Here is a 20,102-nt window from a genome sequence, read left to right as displayed (position 1 = left end):
GACCTGAGCCAAAGCCAAGAGTCTGACACTTAACTGACAGAGCTACCCAGGTGCCCCTTAATGAGTATTTTAATGGCACTCCTCCGCCTACCTTTTGAATAAGTGGTCCCCTGTTTGCATTTTGTGCCAGGCCCTACAAATTGTGTAGTCTGTCCTGCCTAGTCATGACGGTGGGCAGGGGCCGAGTGTGGGTCCTGGTGGTTCACGGTGTCACCGGAGAAAGGCACCAGTGAAATCAGATGCTTCCAGGCAAACCCAAGTGTGTTAGTTTCCTTGGGCTGCAGAAACAGAGTACGGAAATCCTTGTCGTTTGAACCACCACAGATTTCTCATCTTACGATTCTGGATGTCAGAAGGGCCAACAGAAGGGCTAAGATCAAGGTACTGGCGGGGGCTGTGCTCCTTCCGGGGACTCTGGGGGCCAATCCACTTCCTTGCCTTTCTGGCTTCTCGAGGCCGCTGGCATCCCTTTGCCCTGACCTCTGTTCACGTCCTCATGCCTCCTACCCTCCTTTGACTTTGCTGCCTCCGTCCTTTCCCTTGTGGGGACCCTTGTGATGACGCTCCGCCCACCCAGAGAACCCAGGGTAATCTCCCCACCTCGAGCGCCTTTGCTCAACCGCAGCTGCAAATACCCTTTTTCAGTGGGAGGTCCCCATTCATGGGTTTCAGGGATGAGGAGGACGTGGGCCTCTTCTGCCTACCAGAGGAAGCTATTGGTTTTCCAGCTTAAATCTCTAAATATGCACCCAGGGCACATTAGGTTTTGTGGGTTCTGAAGTTTATACAATTTTAAGGGTCCTCTTTAAGAAAAAAATTAGAAATTTTGATATTAAAATGAATATTACTTTAGTCTGAGGAAGAAATCACAAGACCTTAGATTGAGGCCCTTTTCTTCTGAGGCTTCTGGGCATTATCAGCAATGACATATGCCCTGGTCTGCTAGGTGGTAAACCTAGAACATTCTCCACTTCCTGCAACCTAGGTGCTCAGTTGATCTTGGAGTACCAGGGCCCCACAGAGTGTCTAGCATGGATCAGAGGCTTGTGAAATAGGCATTGAGTAAAGGCAGGCAGGCAGGAAAGAAGGAAGGAAGGAAGGAAGGAAGGAAGGAAGGAAAGAAGGAAGGAAGGGAAGGAGGAAGGAAGAAGGGAAGGAAGGAAAGAAGGAAGTTAGGAAAGGAAAGAAGGAAAGAAAGAAAGAAGGGGAGGAGGAAGGAAGAAGGGAAGGAAGGAAGGAAAGAAAAGAAGGAAAGAAGGAAGTTAGGAAAGGAAAGAAGGAAGTTAGGGAAGGAAGGAAGGAAAGAAAGAAGGAAGGAAGGAAAGAAAGAAGGAAGGGGAGGAGGAAGGAAGAAGGGAAGGAAAGAAAGAAGGAAAGAAAGAAGGAAGTTAGGAAAGGAAGGAAGGAAAGAGGAAAGGAAAGAAGGAAGAAGGAAGGAAGGAAAGAGGGAAGGAAGGGAGGAAGGAGAGACAGCCAAGAGATAATCATTCAGGCTGCCATGATGGGTGCTGGGCTGGGCGTTGGGTGATTCACTCCTGTCACTGTCTTAGGATGGGGAGCCTGAGGCTGGGAGGGTTTGGGAGGGGCTGGGGAATTTGTCCAAGGAAACTCATGTGCCAGGCTGAGATTCCTCTTGGCTGTCAGCTCTATGACCTCCTAAGAGAAATCAAGATCTCGGACAGCGAGGGAGGGAGAAGGGGAAGCGGGAAGAAGGGGTAGAGAAGGAAAGACCCAGGACCCACTGGGCTGGATCCCTTGTGCCCATCTCATAGCTCTTCTCCACGTCCCCCAACCCGGGGTGTTTGGCTGCAGACACTGCCACTATCCCCACCCCCGCCTCCACTCTGCCCCTATGCTGCGAGGGGGAGGCCCTGCCAGCTTGCTTCCCCAGGTCAAGCCACAGTAAAGGGCCACCATTCTGCTGCCCTGAGGCTCCTTTGCTGACTGTCAACATCACTTAGTTTTATGGCCTTTAGATACTCGGGAGGCAGCCCTCATAGTCTGCCTAACACCCGCCTCTCATTAGTGCCTGCTACTGTGTGTGTGTGTGTGTGTGTGTGTGTGTGTGTGTGTGTGTGTTTGTGTGTTTACGGCTCACTGGGGGAAGGAAAGAAATTCTGAGATTTGTTTCTTGGGGGTCGGCCACCCAGCCTGAGGTCAGCCTGAGGCTCTGCTGACCGGGGTGTTGATTTTGTCCTGTGAACCCTGTATGTCCGATGCAGGAAGAGTCCCCTCTCTGTAGTCAGCTGGGCTTGGGTTCCCACACTACCCTGTCAACCTGGGGTCCTGACAGAGCTTTCCTGAGACTCAGTCTCCTTATCTGTTAAATGGAGTGTCACAGCCTATTTGGGCTGCTGTCACCAACCACCACAGACTGGGTGGCTGATCCCCAAGAGAAACTGATCAGTCACAGATCTGGAAGCTGGAAATCCCAAATCAGGGGGTGCCAGCGTGGTGGGGCTGAGGGACCTGTTCTGGGTCGCGGACTCCTCATGTGTCTCCATACGGCGGAAGGGGGTGAGGGAGCTCTCTAGGGTCCTCTTTGTAAGGACACTAATCCCACGCAGGAAGGCTCCACTCATGAAATTCGTATGTCTAACCCCCAATATGACTGCATTTGGAGATAGAGCATTTTGGAGGTAAGTAAGCTTAAATGAAGCCATAAGGGTGGGGGTCCTCATGCGATAGGATTGGTGGCCTTATAAGAAGAGGAAGGGAGAGAGAGAGATCTCTCTTCCTCCACAAGAGGACAGTGAGAAAGCAGCTGTCTGCAAGCCGGGAAGATAGCTCTTACCAAGAACCAAATCTGCACCTTGATCTTGGACAGATCCTAGACTTCCTGTTTCTAGAACTGTGAGGCAATAAATGGCAGCTGTTGAAGCCAGCCCCCGCCCCACCCCCCAGCCCTTCCCCCATCGGTGGTATTTTCTTGAGTAAGACACCTGGTCTGGTTCTCTGTTGGGTCTGAGAATCTCCTGAGGGCAGAGAGGCCCTACAGTCACCAGGCCATCTCATTTCCTGACACGGTGCGCGAATGTGGTGCCACCCTCAATGGGGATGACAGCTTTTTACTGGACAAAAGATGCCAGCTCCTATTGAATCCTCTGGTGTGTGGCACTGTAGTTATGAACAGTTTTTCTGACCTGGTCACCCTCTGGTAGGTTCCTGAGACAAAATATAGGACATCCAGTTAAATCAGAATTTCTGGTAAACAACGAAGGTGAAATATGTTTTTAGCATACGTATGTCCCAAATGTTGCACAGGACACATGCTAAAACACGAATTGTCTTTTATTATTTATTTATTAGCGTTTTATTTTTGAGACAGGGAGAGAGAGCATGAACAGGGGAGGGTCAGAGAGAGGGAGACACAGAATCTGAAACGGGCTCCAGGCTCTGAGCTGTCAGCACAGAGCCCGACGTGGGACTCGAACCCACAGACCGTGAGATCGTGACCTGAACCGAAGTCGGACGCTTAACCGACTGAGCCACCCAGGTGCCCCTATTTTTAAGAATTTGTAATTAAAAAATAATTTTTTTAACGTTTATTTATTTTTGACAGAGAGAGAGAGAGAGAGAGAGAGAGAGAGAGAGAGCATGAGCTGGGGAGGGGCAGAGAGGGAGACACAGAATCCAAAGCAAGCTCCAAGCCCCCAGCCATCAGCACAGAGCCCAACGCGGGGCTCGAACTCACAGACCGCGAGATCATGACCTGAGCCAAAGTCGGACGCTCAACCGACTGAGCCACCCAGGAGCCCCCACGATTTGTCTTTTAACTGAAATTCACATTTAACTGGGCATCCTGTTTTTTTGTTTTGTTTTGTTTTTGTTTGTTTTTGTTTGAGAGAGCACAAGCGGGGAAGAAGGGTGGAGGGAGAGGGAGAGAGAATCCCAAGCAGGCTCCATGTTCGTTGCAGAGCTTGAGCCCACAACCCCTGGGATCATAACCTGAGCTGAAATCAGGAGTCAGATGCTCAACTGACTGAGCCCCCCAGGAGCCCCCCCCCTCCCGCTGGTCTTTTCATAGAAGGCCTGGGAAGCAAAGCCCTTGACCTAGAGCAATGGTTCTCAAAGCGTGGTCCCAGGACCAGCGCATCAACAAATCTTAGTTCAGAACAGAAAATCTCGGTCCCGGCTCAGACTGGCAGAGCCAGAACCTCTGCAGGGTGCCTGCATTCTGTGTTTTGACATTTTCCCTGGTGATTCTGATGGGAGCTATAGATTGAGGGCCACTGATTCAGAGAACGATGTTAATACCAGGAGGTTCCTCTCCCCCCGCCCCCCCCCCCCCCCCCCCCCCCATCCGCTCACTCAGCTGCCAAGTGTAGTGACATAAATGATATCAGGGACGTTACGAGGCGCTCTCTCCCCGTGGTGTCTGCGGCTTCATAGGAGACCGCAGAGGCTTGTACAAGCAGAATGTTCTCCCCTTGGCCTTGGGGCTCTGTTCCACCCGCCCCATCTGCTCCCGAGCCTGCAGAGGGCTGTGAACCAGAGAATTGATTCTTCAGGCGGGATCTGCCAGTCGCAGCCGGCGGGGAGGGGCCTGGCGGCTGGAGGGACACGTGTGCCGGGAGGGAAGCAGGAAGTGACTTCGGGAGAGGAGCCGGCCGAGCCAGCGGCAGCGGGGCTGATGGAAGTGGAGTGGGGGCTTGAGAGGGCACCGTAGTGAGTCAGCTCTTTCTCCCTTCAGCGCCTTGGTTGGGCCGGAGGCCCGGGGTCTGGGGCCCTCAGGAGAGTGTGGGACCTGGAAGGGCAAAATGGAGTTTGGAAGGCGGTGCCCTCCGGGGAGAGGAGGGGGTCGGGGGGAGAAGCCGGATGGCTGTGGCAGGTGGCAGAGGAGGGGAGGGGTGCCCGGAGCCCCCTCTTCCCCCTGGCCGGGGTCGGCTGGAGGGTGTTGACCTGCCTTCCTTTGACAGTGGTTCACCAAATCCTCTTTGTTCGGCGGTTCATGGTGGGCGTGCGGGTGTGTGTGGGGGGGTGTCCCTGGGGCCCTGGGGCCCTGGGGGGGGAGCAGAGGCGGGGCAGTCCGCGTCCCCTCCCACTCATCCTGGGGAGCAGCACGGCCTTTTGAACCTGACTGGACATTTGGTGACGGTGCAGCCGGCCTGAGCATGTGCATTTGTCACCCTTCCCCGGGGTCACTGGCCCCCGGACCACACTTGGAGCAGTGAGGTATCAGAGAACTTTCCACAGTCCCATCGGCCCAAGCCTGAATCCCGTTGCTGGATTCAGCTCGTGGAGGGAGCGAGTGTGTGTGTGTGTGTGTGTGTGTGTGTGTGTGTGTGCAGTTTCATTAAATGCTGTTCCCACCTCTCCAACATCATCAACACCTTGAGGCCGGCTCTGGGAGGCAGGGCAACAGGTTAGCGAGGGAGAGAAAAGAAATCCTGTATCAGTCAGGGAGCCTCCTGTGCAGCTGGAGAAGAATGTGTGCACACATCTTTAAAGTTGGGGAGGGCAGAGAATAATCCTCCCTCTTGCAAATTAATCCACGTTTATGTATTAACATCCGGCCCACAAGGAAGTCTGAGCCCCATCGCGGGCGGTGCTGGGACTGGCGCCCCTGTTCCCCAGGTGCCACTTACTGGCCGACCTATTGGAGAAAACTTTTCGTTCACTTGGGACTCTGTGCCAGTCTTGCCAGTCCCTCCCTCGCAGGGCAGGAGAAGTCACTTTCAAGGCTCTGGGCCTCCTAGAAGCGCCAGGGTTAGAGCAATGCTTTCCATTTTAATGGGTGTGAGACTCCCTCACAGAACTTGATAAAATGCAGAGTCTTGTTTCAGCAAGTCCCCCTGTGGGGCCCAACATCCTGCATTTCTAACTGGCTCCCGAGGGGGACCACCCTTCGAGCAGTGAGGATTTAAAACAGCACATGGAAGAAACTTCTCCCAGGGCCACCGGGTTTGCATTTTCAATGGTAAATGCTGTGATTCTTGGGACGGAAAGGGCGTGCTTGGCCTTGCTGATCCTTTCCCTTCTATCTTGGGTGCTCAGGTAGATGCAGACAGGCTGGGATAGTGCTGTCCCTCAAACCAGGCCCCCCCCCCCACCGCTACACCCAGAGCTCTCTTGGTGGCGAACCCACAAAGCCCACGTTGACTTTGGCCTGTTGGCAAATGTATGTGGTTTCCTCTTCTCTGTAGCTGTTAAAAGGCACATTCAGTACTGAAAAAAAAAAAATTGTGTTTATTTTTTGTTTGTTTGTTATGACCTGTCTTAGATGATAAGTACTAAGGGGTGACAGCTGTGTGCCTTTCTTTGCAAACGCTGTTTTAAATTTTATCCACAAGCAGCCAGAATTAGAAGGTTGGGGGGGTAATGATCCAGATGTCTTGGTTGACAGAGAAACACAAACCACTCATTTTAGGGGGACCTAACATGATGAAGTATGTAAATGGGTGGGTTTTTAAAAAAATATATTATTTTCTCTTTCTTGGGGGCACTCCCTTTCCTGAGTTTTTATTTAGACACCATCTGAATCCATAGACGCTGTTTCTCTTAGAGGTTTCCTGGCAAGGGAGCTGGGCTTGGGCTCATCTGGGCTCACCTGGGGACCCACAGCCTTCCCAGGTTGGAGTCCTGTCCACGTTGCTGAGCCCCTTGGCATAAGGGCCCCGTCCACCCTCTGCCACGGTTTCCTTACGGGGTTAACAGAGTCAGCGTGTTTAGCTCTTGGTCCACGCTCACAGAGCTCTGGGACCTGGCTGGGCTGAGCCCCGTGGGGTCGTGTCCAGCCCTGTGGGAGCTGGAAGACCGGTGGGCAGTTGAATGAGCCCTTTGAGATGAGGCTGTGAGCCCTGATGTTTGTGTACCGGAACACGGGGCTTTTCAACAAATGGGTTTCTCTGCCTTGTAACTTTCCACAGCAAGACTCTGATCCCCTATCGTGTCAGAGCTAGAATTTAAAACGTGTTCAAGTCTAGAGGAGGTCCGCTGAGCGGAAACAAGAAGGAATGGTACTTCCCTTTCTTTCCTTGGTGGGCAGTAGTGTGAGTTCCGTTTCATTGGCGGTGTGCTCAGTTGACAGGGAAATGCTCCCTCTTCTAGCTCCCTCTCCTTGTCCTTGCTGAGTGTCCCATCAAGGTAAGCTGGCCCCTTTCTTTTTTTTTTAATTTTTTTTTCTTAAGTTTTTAATTTATTTTTGAGACAGAGAGAGACAGAGCATGAGCAGGGAAGGGGCAGAGAGAGAGGGAGACACAGAATCGGAAGCAGGCTCCAGGCTCTGAGCCATCAGCCCAGAGCCCGATGCGGGGCTCGAACTCACAGACCGTGAGATCATGACCTGAGCCGAAGTCGGACGCTCAACCGACTGAGCCACCCAGGCGCCCCATAAGCTGGCCCTTTTCAATACGAGTGTTTTTTGGATGCCAGGAAGCCCCATTTCATAGGGGTGCCAGGTGTGAAAAGGTATCATCCCTGTTCTTAAGCAACTAATGATGTAAAAGATATAGGAGGCGAGTCCATACAAAGAAAGCACCGCAGGTGTGCATGGAGACAGGCGTGGAGAGGGGTCGAAGTTGGCGTTAGAAGGTGCTCTGGGCCTGCTGGCTGGAACGAGGGAAGGAAGGCATTCTGGGAGGGAACCGGATGAAGAGTGACTTGGAGGCAGGACGATCTGGGACTTGCCGAAGGTGCCACAAATGACTAGCTGAGCGGGAGTTTGGGGTGGGGGGGGTAGTGGCAAAAGAGTCGGTGGGGTATGCCCTTGGCAGGCCATGGGGAGCCATTGAAGGTTTGGTCAGGACTTAGGTGGGAGAGCTTCAAGAGGGAATCTGAGTTAGTCACCTGTATTTGGAGGAGACAGAACCGATGCTGGGCAAGGGCAGCCGGAGTAGGCAGGATGTGGCAGAAGGCTGTAATCAGACCCTCCCCGTGCTCTCTTCCTCCCCGCTGAATAATCCACATTTTATGAACTTCTTCTCTTTGGAACTATCTCCCCAATGTCCTAAGCTCTTCCGTGGGCTCCTCTGGCGTCTCCCTAGGCGTCCCCAGGTCTGTGTGTGCAGGGTTAGATGACTTCTGATACGTGTGGGGCTGGACGAAGAGGCCGGGTCTGTGCCGGGTTGTTGAGGCCGCTGAGGGATGGCGGGGCGGAAAGGTGCATAGCGCCAAGCCAGATCATGGGCCGGCTCAGGTGGAGGGTGTCAGGACACCTTAGCACGTGCAGGTGTCCCTGAAAGGCGCCGCCGGCGGCTGACCCCCCTCTTGCTCCTCTGCACACAGCTGTATCCAGCATGCTCCAAGGCCACAACTCTGTGCTCCAGGCATTGCTGGGGACCTTCTTCACCTGGGGGCTGACGGCAGCTGGGGCAGCTCTCGTGTTCATATTCTCTAGTGGACAGGTGAGTTGGCATCGCTTGGGTTCTGAAGTTTGCAGGGGGCGGGGCTCTTGGCAAGCTCTGAAACCACAAAGGGCAGGTTTCCCCGGGTAAGGCCACTGGCCACGCCTCCTCACCTCTGTGGTCTTTCTAGGTCCTGTTTTTCCCTCCTCCTCTCCCTACCCGGCTTCCGATCCCCTCCTGGTGTGAAGGGAGGAGGAAGGGAGCCCAGTTATTAAGCCTCCTTTAGCTCCTGCCTGGTCTCTAGCTTCCGGCTCGTTTCCTTCAGTCCTGGTGCAGGTGGTCAGTTTGGCGGGTTAGCCGTCCCGCCCTGTGTCCTTGAGCTAGCTGGGATGATTGAAAAGCCCTGGGGAAAGGAAGGGTATCTGTTCCCCTTCTCATTGATGCCATCTTTTCATTCTCTCCCCGACCCTCTCTGGGATGGAGACACACAGACTTGTCTCCCCCTGCCCCCACAGACCCCCACCCCACCCCTCACCCCTGTGCATCCTCTACCCCTGCCCCCGGCAACCTCACTCACCCTGGTGCCTCCACACCCCACCCCCACACACCCCGTGCACCCCTATACCCCCACCCCCCCACATTCTCCCGCCCCCATGCCCTACACTCCTCCTACATACCCCACGCAGACTCCCCTACCCCCGCCCCTCCATGTGCACACCCACAATCCTCCCAGCCCACACCCTATCTCTCCATATGCCCCCACCCCATACATCCCATATACCCTCACGTACCCCACATGTATCACACAGCCCCCCCACTCTCACTCACCCCCCCCCCCGACACATACCACATACCCCTCCCCACTCCACAACCCCAGCCCATCTCATATACCTGAGATTCCCTCCCCTTCCCCAGCCGTTGACCCCTTCGGTCCATAGGCCTGGAGCGGTCAACCCATCTTTATCTTGAGGAATTGTCAAGTCCCCGCACCCTTCAGCAGGCTGCCTTAGAAACCGTAGGCGTGATAAGCGAGGGAGTGATTTAAGATCCATTTAAACATGCCGTGAGCCGGATCTGGAAAGGAAAACACAGCCTAGGAAGTTGGCAAGCCAGACGCTCTTGTGTTAGAGACCAGTAAGACGGGTGTTTGCTGTCAGGTAAGCTCTGACTTCCCCACCGCCCTCCCCCTCCTCTCCTCAGTGGGAGGTTTGGAGCCTTTGAGACTCACACCACCGGCATCCCAGCTTGCCCTTGGCAGGTAGTGAAACCTTTCAAAACCCAGTCCCTGAATGAGAGACACCCAGGTGGCACAGGAGAGGGCCCAGGTCACCTCCTCCTCCTTCACGACAGTCACGCCAGGTTTTCTGGGGTCCCGTCTCTGTGCCCTTCTAGAGCAGGGCAGCCCGTGGTTGTATCTTCCGTAGTTACCCTGCGTTGAGGAGAGGTCTCATTGCCCCCAGGCGTGCTGCCCTGCCGAGGGCTGAGTGAACGGCAGCACGACGGTGGATGGGGCCCCAGAGCCCCGTGTGGCCCGGGCCAACGCTCTGGGGGCACTTTGGGAGGAAACAGGTGACTTCCCTTCTTCACCGAGGTGCCCCCTTCTGCTGTGGAGCCTCAGAGCCCCTAATTTGTCTTGTGTTACTATAATCACCGAGGTCAGTAGGAGAAATTGCTGAAGACTTCTGTGTGGAGGCACGTTCCCCATGAACGTCACCACGGTTGGTGATTCACTACAAGGACCCACAGCACCCAGAATATAGTTGTACTCATGGCTAAGGTTGAACATTGAAAGGATCAGCAGGAGAAGGATATAGGCGGAGTCTGGGGACATCCGTGCACAGGCCTTTGATGCTCCCTGCCTCCTGTGAGGGGCCCAACGAGGGCATTCCTTCCCCCAGCAAGGAAAACGCAGTTAACACACACGTGATGTGTCCGCCCGGGGCACCCTGTGGAGCCTCAGCCCCAAGGATTGTACCGGGGGTGCTCATGAAGGCAGTACATGCTGCTGAAATTCCAGACTTGCAGAAGGAGAGCAGGTGTCCTGCATCCACGACCTTGTCTGGAAACCAGCATAGGCACCTTGACCCACCCTTACCAGGGAATGGAGGGGGCAGTTCAAGCACCACGTTCCCAGAAGCCAGCCAAGGACCAGCCTTGCAAGCAGGACCTTGCAAAGGTTGCAGGCGTGGGTGGGCTACAGGCACCCTTTCTGCACAGGCAGATTGCATGAAAAGGGGGAGGCACGGTGTTGGGAGGCAAAGGTGGCCAGAGACAGGAGTTCACAGAGATGTGCTCTGGTCCCCGCAGCAAACCTCAGCTTCCATTCGGCTAAGATGGGGGCTGCAGTGAGGGTCACCTGGGATAGTAGACACGCGGACGCTGCCCTCCACAGTTGCTCTCAAACGTCTCTTAGCCCAAGGGCGCCTGGATGGCTCAGTTGGTTAAATGTCCGACTTTGGCTCAGGTCGTGATCTCACGGTTTGTGAGTTCGAGCCCCGCGTTGGGCTCTGTGCTGGCATTTCGGAACCTGGGGCCTGCTTCAAATTCTGTGTCTCCCTCTCTCTCTGCTCCTCCCCCTCTCATGCTCTGTCTCTTTCTCTTTCAAAAATAGATAGACATTACAAAAAATTAAAAAAAAAAGTTTCGCTCAAAATTTGTTTTCTTGCTTTAAAATATATTTTAATTGTAGGAAACTCATAACGTATGAAAAAGCTTAAATAATAAAAAAGGTGCTTCTCAGAAAAAAAAAAAAAAAACTCCAAGCCCTGAACCTGTTCATCCAGAGTTCAGTTATATTCGCGTATACATAAACTTACCTGTATCTGTTTCTTTACATGACAGGGATCAAATTTTATGTAATATTTTACAACTAGTTTTCCTCACTTGGTATCATAAACATTCTTCCTACATCCCTAAATGCTTTTTTGATTATTTTGATCACTTCGGTTACTTAACCGGGCGTGTAATATTCTGTTGTAAGGATGGTCTGCAGTTTATGTAGCCCTTCCCCAACTGTTATGTCTTTTCTCCTAATGTCTTTAGAAATACTTTTGTGATGAACATACACCTTTGAGCACCTAGCTGATTAGTTCCTTGAAGTAAATGTCTAAAAGTGGGAAAACTTAAAAAGTATAATTTTTCTCCTTTCAGGATCCAGATGAATGCTGATAGAATAATTTTTTTACCTGACTTCTTTATTAGATCTGTCTGGTTTCATTAAATTATTTGGTTGGCCAACTTTGCTTATGTCATGGTACGCCTAGAGGAAAATGTCATTTGTATGGCTTCCTGGGGTCAAAACTTTCCGTCCACCTCCAGCCGCTCAGAGGTGGGAGAGGGCTGAGCAGTTGGGGTAATCACCTCAACCAGCCTGTAATGTGTTCACGGGGCTATAGATTATGTTCCTAACTTAGACTACAAAGTTAAACAAGTATTTTTAAATGGAAATATAAAATGCATATAGAAAAGCTCACATTTTATTTTTATTTTTTTAACATTTATTTTTGAGAGAGAGCGAGCGAGCGAGCACGCACGCGTGCAAGTGGGGAGGGGCAGAGAGGAGGACAGAGGATCCAAAGCGGTCTCTGTGCTGACAGCAGCGAGCCCGATGTGGGGCTTGAACTCACGAACCATGAGAACCTGAGCCAAAGTCGACGTTCGACCGATTGAGCCTCCCAGGTGCCTCAAGAGGCGCCCATTTTATAAGTGTGCAGCTTGATGATTTTTCACGATCGCCTATGAAACTAGTACCCAGGTCAAGAACTAGAACAGCACCAGCCCCACAGCGGCCTTTCAGGATCCTTTCTAATCCCTACCCTCCATCCCCAACCTCCACTGCCAAGAGCAATCCCTCTCCTAGCCTGTGCCCGCAGAGATTAGTTTTCTCTGTTTCCGTACATGATATAAATGGAGTAATCATATGGTATGCGCTCTTCTGCGTCTGGCTGATTCCACTCTGTTTATTTTCCAGTTTCCCCATGCCCCTGCCTGATTATGGGCTCCATTCATGCATATGTCGTGTGTGTTCTCATTGCCGTGTGGTATTCTGTTGTGTGAATACTTCCTAATTGTTGCATCCATGCTACTGTTGGTGGGGCGTTCGGGTAGTTTCTAGCTTTGGCTCTCACAAGTACTGCTGCTGAGAGCTTCTCTGGAAACGTGTTCGGTGAGTCCAAGTAGGCCTTCCTGTTAGGTGATGATTTCACTACTCAGGGGCAGCACTGCTGGGTCGTAGGGTATGTTCATTTCCAGTTCGCTGGCTGCTGCCAGTTCGTTTTCCAAGGTGGTTGTGCCACTTTGTCCCTCCACCTGCAGTGTGGGAGAGTTTTGCTTGGTCCCCATGGTCCCTACCAACACTTACCAATTTCCATCTTTTAGGCCAGCTACTTACTAAAGGTTTACAGTTATCATTCACAGGAGAGCCAGGTAAAAGACAACACGTGGGTCAGTGGAAGCCAAGCACCACTGAAAAAAACTCTGATTGGCTGTGGGATGGATGGAAGGCTGAAAATAAAACCAAAAACCAAAAAACAAAAAACCTTCCCCCTGGTTCTTGGCCCATTTGATAAAGGTTCCAATCCAGGCTTCTAGCTGGACAGGTTGACAAACTTAGGCACGGGCCAGTCTTTATTCATGCGGCTCTCTTAGATCATATGGTTTCCTCTTATCCCCAGACTCATCCCTCAGACTCTGAAACATCTTGTTTATATTTTCAGAGGCGGATCTTGGATGGAAGTCTTGGCTTTGCTGCAGGGGTAAGTAGCGTGTCAGTAGGAGCGATGTAAAACGGAGACATGCTTATTCTAACATTTCTGTGCCAAGGGGGTATGTCCAGTCTCTCTTCCTGCCACCTAGATGCATCTCTCTGGGCTCCAGGTGCTAATGGCCCCTTCGTATCTCTGCCCCTACTTACCGTCGAGCTTATTGAAATGCTCCCACCTCTCAGCGAGAGAGGCCTGCTTGTAGGGCAGCTGTCTCAGGACTTGTGAAATGAGGTGGTTTTTAGGAAGGGCCTCCACGGCGCTAGTTAAATATCTTTTCTCTCTTTCCCTTCCCTTTAAAAGCCCTTTTTTTTTTTTTTTTTAATTTTTTTTTTTTTTTCAACATTTATTTTTATTTTTGGGACAGAGAGAGACAGAGCATGAACGGGGGAGGGGCAGAGAGAGAGGGAGACACAGACTCGGAAACAGGCTCCAGGCTCTGAGCCATCAGCCCAGAGCCCGACGCGGGGCTCGAACTCACGGACCGCGAGATCGTGACCTGGCTGAAGTCGGACGCTTAACCGACTGCGCCACCCAGGCGCCCCTAAAAGCCCTTTTTTAATTGACATCTCCAAACATGTTAAAAAAAGTGGAGAGAATCTCAGGTAGCCATCATTCAGCTTCAAGCATTACCGATGTTTTGCTAATTTCATTTCTGCTGACTTCCCCCAACCTTCTTGAGAGGTCGGAATATGTTGTTAAAGCGAATCCAAGACATCGTTTAAGTTCACCCGAAAGTTAAATCCCCATCTCTAACCGGATGGCTTGTTTCGTTTTGTTTTTTTACAACATAATCCCCTCATCACACTTACCCAAATTAGCAACTACTTGCTGTAAGTAACCTAACAGCAGATTTTCTCCCATTTTTTCTTAAAAAAAATTTTTTTTTGATGTTTTTATTTTATTTTTGAGACACAGAGAGAGCACGAGCTGGGGATGGGCAGAGAGAGGGAGACGGGGAACAAAGCGCGCTCTGGCGCTGACCGCAGAGAACCTGAACCCACTTGCCTTAAGATCATGACCCAAGTCAAAGTCGGACGCCTGGCCCACCGAGCCACCCAGGCGCCCCTCTTCCAGTTTTTCAAAGGGGTCATCGAATCAGCAGCTGAGCAAGATTTTCATATAGATTGTATCTTTTTTTTTTTTATAAATTTTTTTTTTCAACGTTTATTTATTTTTTGGGACAGAGACAGAGCATGAACGGGGGAGGGGCAGAGAGAGAGGGAGACACAGACTCGGAAACAGGCTCCAGGCTCTGAGCCATCAGCCCAGAGCCCGACGCGGGGCTCGAACTCACGGACCGCGAGATCGTGACCTGGCTGAAGTCGGACGCTTAACCGACTGCGCCACCCAGGCGCCCCTCGATTATACCTTTTAAGTGCCTTTTATTCTTAACAATCCCCCCCCTTTTTTTTTCTCACTCCAGTAATTTGTTGGAGACACTGGGTCTTTTATATCCGTAGAGTGTCCCACATGGTGAATTTGGCTGAGGGCTTCCTCGGTGGGGGGCTGTGTACCTTGCTCCCCGGTTCCCCGATCTGTGAGCCGGGCGTTAGAGCCTGGGGTTTGGGGAGTTCAAAGCCCACTTCCCAGGCACGCATATACCGTGGTGCGATGTTCAGGTTGTGTTCGTCACACCGGAAGTCCCGTACCACGTGGTTTTCTCTTCCGGGTGATCAGGATTTGGTTCCTTTGCCGCCTTTTTACTGTGATCTGCAAAAACTGGCCTGGGGATGGGGTCTCCCAGAGGTCGCCTAAGTCAGCAGCCGTCAGACTGGGGTCCGTGGACCTTCCAGGGCACACAGAGGCGCTCCCGGTGGTGCACAGAGGCACGGAGAGTGTTCACGAAATCCGTTTCCAGGTCCTCAGCGGCCACAGGCTGTCTTTCCTGAAACCCACTCTGGTGAGGACACCCTGGCAGCCCGAGGTGCTCCTTGCCCGAGTCCCCTTCCGCGTTTGCCCTCTCCCACTTTACAAGATAGACGCACTCTTGCCATACTACCCTGTCCCTAGGTGGCAAAGTCTCCACGCATAAATTGGGGAACGCTTGCGATGTTGGTGCTGGAGTGGAGAAAGTGAGGCCTCCAATCACCGATCCCTGGGCATAAATCCTTAAGTGGTTCAGACATGTCTCGCCCTTTGACTGTGGATCTAATCAAATTGTTTGCAGAGCGATGCTTAAAAACCATTTTGGGATTTGGGGCCTGTAACTTGGATAAAATTCAGAGAACAAAATGACATTATTGTAACAAAGTATCTATTTTCTCCATCATTTATGCGAACACATTTCCTCTTTGCTTATGTTTAAAAAAGAAAGAAAAAGGCAAGAAAAATAGAAACAAAATTGATTCCCAACTCTTAATCTAGTGATGACCACTTAATATTTGTCCATGGATGTATGAGTGAATGGAAAAAACAAGGGGGGGGGGCCTCATCCATGAAAATACACATTTCCAAAAAAAATTATTTTTTAGTGTTTAGTAATTGTAAAACAGTGTATTATATTTTTGTTGTTAGAAATCTGTTCTCTACCACTAATCATTTTAATGGTAACTCAATCTGGGAAATTGTTACTTAAGCAGTTAGAGGCCTAAGTTCACGTGAATTTTCCTAAAAATTAAATTAAAATGTATATAGACATTTATATTACAAAGAAGTAGGATAAATAAATCATTAATAGACTTTCTAGCGTAAAACAGAAGTTGCTTTAGGGTAAAATTCTCTGGGGAAAGAGAATTGAAATTTGAGTCTGGGAGAAAAAGTAATGATGTAAGTTTTGGGACTTTTCAAGAAGAGTTCGCTTTTTTGTGTGTTTAGGATGTAGCCTGTGAACAGAAGAGTACGTAAAACATGAACATACAGTTTATATATATATATGTTTATATTTATATTTTAAGAGGATAAAATATTTGTCCGTGCATATATGAATGAATCACTAGAGTAAGAGTGGGAATCAAATCCCTATGCTGTTTAGATCCCAGTGGATATAATTAATTGACTGATGAAACAGAAATCGATATTTATATGCCGGAAATGAGTTTGCACCTCTTGAAATTCAAGATGAAAACCTTTTAAATGTTAACTTTAAAAGGAGTGAGGGGGTACCTAGTTTTTCAAAAATTCTTCTAGGGGTTGCATAGATACAGAATTTGAAGAACTCTGTTCTGTACTGTCTTTCTGCTTTTGACTAGGCATTTGTGTCTCCTGTTCTAGGTGGCTCTTTTAGGGCAAAAGCCACTGTAAGGTTTATATAGCAAAAAGCAAAAAACAAAATGAAACAAGAAAGGGAACAAACAAGGAAAAGCAGAGAATAATAGTCTTCAGGACATGTAAGAATAAATTTGGGAGCATAATGAAACATGAAAATTTTAGATGTAATTCCCCCCCCCCCAAAAAAAAATCATCAGGCCACTCTTTTGTGGTCATTTAAGTATGAGGATCTAAAATAAAATAGTTTTACTTCCGTTTTTTAATGTAGTTGTTAAAAAAAGAGATTCTAAAAATTATTTACATGTGTGTGCTTTTTTCTTTTATTTTTAAAGAAAATAGGATTTAGTTTTCTGAAATTGACCTTGAGCTAGTTCCACAGGAGGAACTTCTGGAAAGTCACCAGATACATGGAGGAAAGTAAAAGTGTGCTGTGGGAGACTGTTGAGACTCAAAACTCAGGAAATACCAGTGGCCTTGGTGACTAGTAGTGGGTTCTCATAAATGCTTCCCCAAACTAGGGAGAAGGCAGTAGAGCCCAGGTGGCCTGAGCTGTAATAACCACTTGTACTAATCATGGGAATAATTTGTATTTAACACAGCCATTCTGTTGGCTAGGACAGTAGTTCTCAACGGGGGGGCGGTTTTACCCCCCGCTGCAGGGGGACATTTGGCATGTTCAGTTGTGACAACTGATATCTAGCGGGTAGGGGCCAGGGATGTTGCTAAACACCTTCCAGTGCACAGGACAGCCCCCCCCCCCCCCAAAGAATTACCCAGCCCAAAACGTCCGTGGTGCCACAGCAAGAAATCCCGGTCCAGAGCATTTTGATGTATCCTCTCTGGTCACAGAGTGGAATGTATAAAAATGCAGATGTATTAGAAGTTAAAAAAAGAAGAAGAAGAAAATCATCCTGCCTCCCCCCCCCCCCGTGCCCCCCCCCCTTGCTTCTCAGAGGTCACCGCTGTTAACCATGAGCAGCTCCTTGGAGAACTGTTTATTATGCACGTACAAAGTATCGGCATAAACATGCCACAGGGCTTGCTAGCCTTCAGCACCGCTCTGAGATGCTTTGAGTAAATATCTTGAAAAGGGAAAGCCAGCCATCAGTCGGTTGACTGGGGTCCCATTGTACTTTGCACAGATGTAACATGTTTTCAGATCAGCGGGATATATTTATGCATGTGTTGTATGTGCATTGACACCCGTCTCTGCTTTAATGCTGCAGTGATGTATCTATACAATATATAATTGTGCACCGAGAAAGGAGATTCCTGGGACAAAGGACGTGGTGTTTTAAATGTGCTTAGCGGTATATTTCACAGGTGGTTTTTTCCCTCATTAGCAGGGCCTTGGAAGCATTAATCAGTTCTCCTTAAATGACTCTTCAGAGAATCCCATTTGCCTTCTGCCGCACCCCCCCCCTCCTGACTCCTAAAAAAGGTTTAGACTCTTTTAAGTCTTTCATAATCGTTGTCTTTTTCTTAGTACCCATGTCAGCCGTCATGTTTTGCCTGAGGTGTGAACTTAATGGGGAGAAATTTTACCATTAAAAAAAAAAAAAGGCAGAAAAAGAAACCTAGAGTATTACAGCATTAAAGCCGGAAGAGTTTTACAACTTAAAAAAAAATTTTTTTTTAATGTTTATTTTTGAGAGAGACAGAGAGAGATAGGGTGAGCAGGGGAGGGACAGAAAGAGAGAGAGACACAGAACCTGAAACAGGCTCCAGGCTCCGAGATGTCAGCACAGAGCCCGATGAGGGCTCGAACTCTCGAACTGTGAGGTCATGACCTGAGCCGAAGTCGGGATGCTTAACCAACTGAGCCTCTCAGGTGCCCTAAAGCTGGGAGAGATTGTAGATGGTTATAATAGATAGTATTTATTGCACCTTTGTTGTTTACAAGGTGCTCTGCTGAGCACTTCGTGTCGACCATCTAATTTAATTTTCGTAACGACTCCATGAGGTATGTAACATGTGCTATTATTTACTCCCACTTTACAGCTGAGGAAATAGGCATAGCAAGTGTAAATGAATTGTTCCGGATCTCCCACGGTGAGCAGAGGCAGGATTTGAACACACAGTCTGACTCCAGAGCTTTCCCTCTTAAACCACAGTGCCTCCCGGCTGATGTCTGGTCCAATTGCCCCCCATGTAGAGGCAGGAAACAAATGCAGAGAGAAGAAATGACTTCTCTAGAATCGGAAATCACTAGGTAGGGGCAGAGCTAGGACCAAACTCAGCTGAGAAGTCAGGAGCTGCTGACATTTAGCTGTGTGACCTTGGGCAAGCTCCTTAGTGTTCCTGGACCTCAGTTGACTCTGCTCAGTTGACTGACATTGGGCTTGATGGTTTGTTAAGGGCTTCTTGGTTCTGTCCAGTTAAAGAGGCGGGTTCTAGCATGGGTTAGTGTATATCCTTTTCTTGTAAGGCAATTGGGAAGTGTTCATTCCACTTCACCTGTTCACTCACTCACTCACTTGTTCGATGGCGAATTTACACATGCAGTTGAAGATCTTTTCATCCGAATTGAGATGAGCAGTCATCGTCCCAAAAGGTAAACATTTGGGGGAATTCGAAGAGGCCAAAACATCAAGGGTCACCATTCACCATTTTAATTTTCTTTGCTCTCGTTTTGATGTCTCTTTGGTGAGGTTGGCATTCACTAGTAATCTCTGAATCAGTGTACATCCTCTCTCAAGGAAGACGCGCTTGTGTGGAATAAACAGGACCAGGAACCTGCAGAAGAGAAAGGCAGCCTACCAATCAAGAAGCTGACTTGTAGGCAGGAAGAGGCAATTTAATATCTATTCTTTAATCCCATGGGGAGCTGGGTTCTCATGAAAGGCACGATTTTCTTAAGGAGGGTTTGGCTGAGTCTGTTTTTGTGCAGAACATGGTGAATAATACTTTCTCCAAATAACTGGCTCCCTGTTGGAAGTTAGTGATGCTCTCCGGTGATGGCCTCAGAGTCTGGAGGGACGAGGGTGACCAGCTGTTCTCCATTTCCATGGCGAAATGGATGGGCAGAGTAGACTCAGCAGCATGAGGGATTCAGGGAGATTTCAGCCAGAGGCAGTGGAAAAGTGACCTGAGCCAAAGTCAGACGCTTGACTGACTGCACCACCCAGGTGGTGGTGATGTTTGTCCGTTTGAGGGCCGAGACTGTCCTCAGCCAAGAGGTGACGAGGTGTACTGGGTTGGCTTGATGGGACTTGGAGCCGTCTGCCCCGGGGGTCTTATGTGACCGGCTAACTGTGGCATGGTGTGTGGAGAAAACGGGGGGAAGGGCGCCTCTCTAAGCAGGACCATTCACAGCCTCCCTCCAGGTTCTGTCACGATTGGCAAGGGGCCACCTGCCGCTTCTTGCCTCCTCTGCCTCTTGCACGGGAATGCCGCGGGACACTGGCGCTCAATCTCATAACCGAGGGCTTTGGACCCTTAAGGTTTGCGTGAAAAGCATGTTATTTGTAAAGGTCTCCCATGGCCAGTTTACAACGGGAAAACTTCTGTGTCTCCACCGAATGTTTTCAAACCTTGCGAGGCACGAGCAGCAGACGCTGAATGCACCATGGGGGGCAAGCCTGACTTCCGGCTTGGCGCTCCTGGGCCCCAAACCGTAGCGGTTCTGCTGGGCACGAGAGCGATGTGGTGACAGCTGTGTCCCCTGGCCCTCCCCTCATCTTCTGTGACATGTGCCGGCAGGATCAGGGCCTTCCTTCCTGACACATCTGTACCCTGACTCCAGGGGTGGCCGGGTGAGAGAGGAAGAAAGGAGAAAAGGGAAGAACATCCAGGAAGGAGACAGACCATCACTATTATTGTTCGTGTGTCTTTCCTTTTCAATTTC

The 20,102-nt window shown here is 50.1% G+C and overlaps 1 protein-coding gene across 2 annotated transcripts in view; it reads left to right on the top strand.

The window, feature by feature from the left end:
• The first annotated feature begins 4,528 nt into the window (after positions 1–4,528).
• SLC39A11 (solute carrier family 39 member 11) overlaps positions 4,529–20,102 on the top strand; it is a 342,686-nt gene continuing 327,112 nt past the window's right edge. Inside the window, exons 1-3 of one of the 2 annotated variants that reach the window (XM_043585143.1) lie at positions 4,529–4,668; positions 8,227–8,345; positions 13,001–13,039. In XM_043585143.1, the coding sequence (XP_043441078.1) occupies positions 8,238–8,345; positions 13,001–13,039 (147 nt within the window). In that variant the 5' untranslated portion in view covers positions 4,529–4,668; positions 8,227–8,237. The remainder of the gene's footprint in view (positions 4,669–8,226; positions 8,346–13,000; positions 13,040–20,102) is intronic. The other variant, XM_043585144.1, reaches the window with a different exon arrangement.

Source organism: Prionailurus bengalensis, chromosome E1, assembly GCF_016509475.1.
Source record: "Prionailurus bengalensis isolate Pbe53 chromosome E1, Fcat_Pben_1.1_paternal_pri, whole genome shotgun sequence".
NCBI lineage: Eukaryota > Metazoa > Chordata > Mammalia > Carnivora > Felidae > Prionailurus > Prionailurus bengalensis.
Note: the sequence above shows the minus strand (reverse complement) of the source record. Positions and strands in the feature narration are given on the sequence as shown.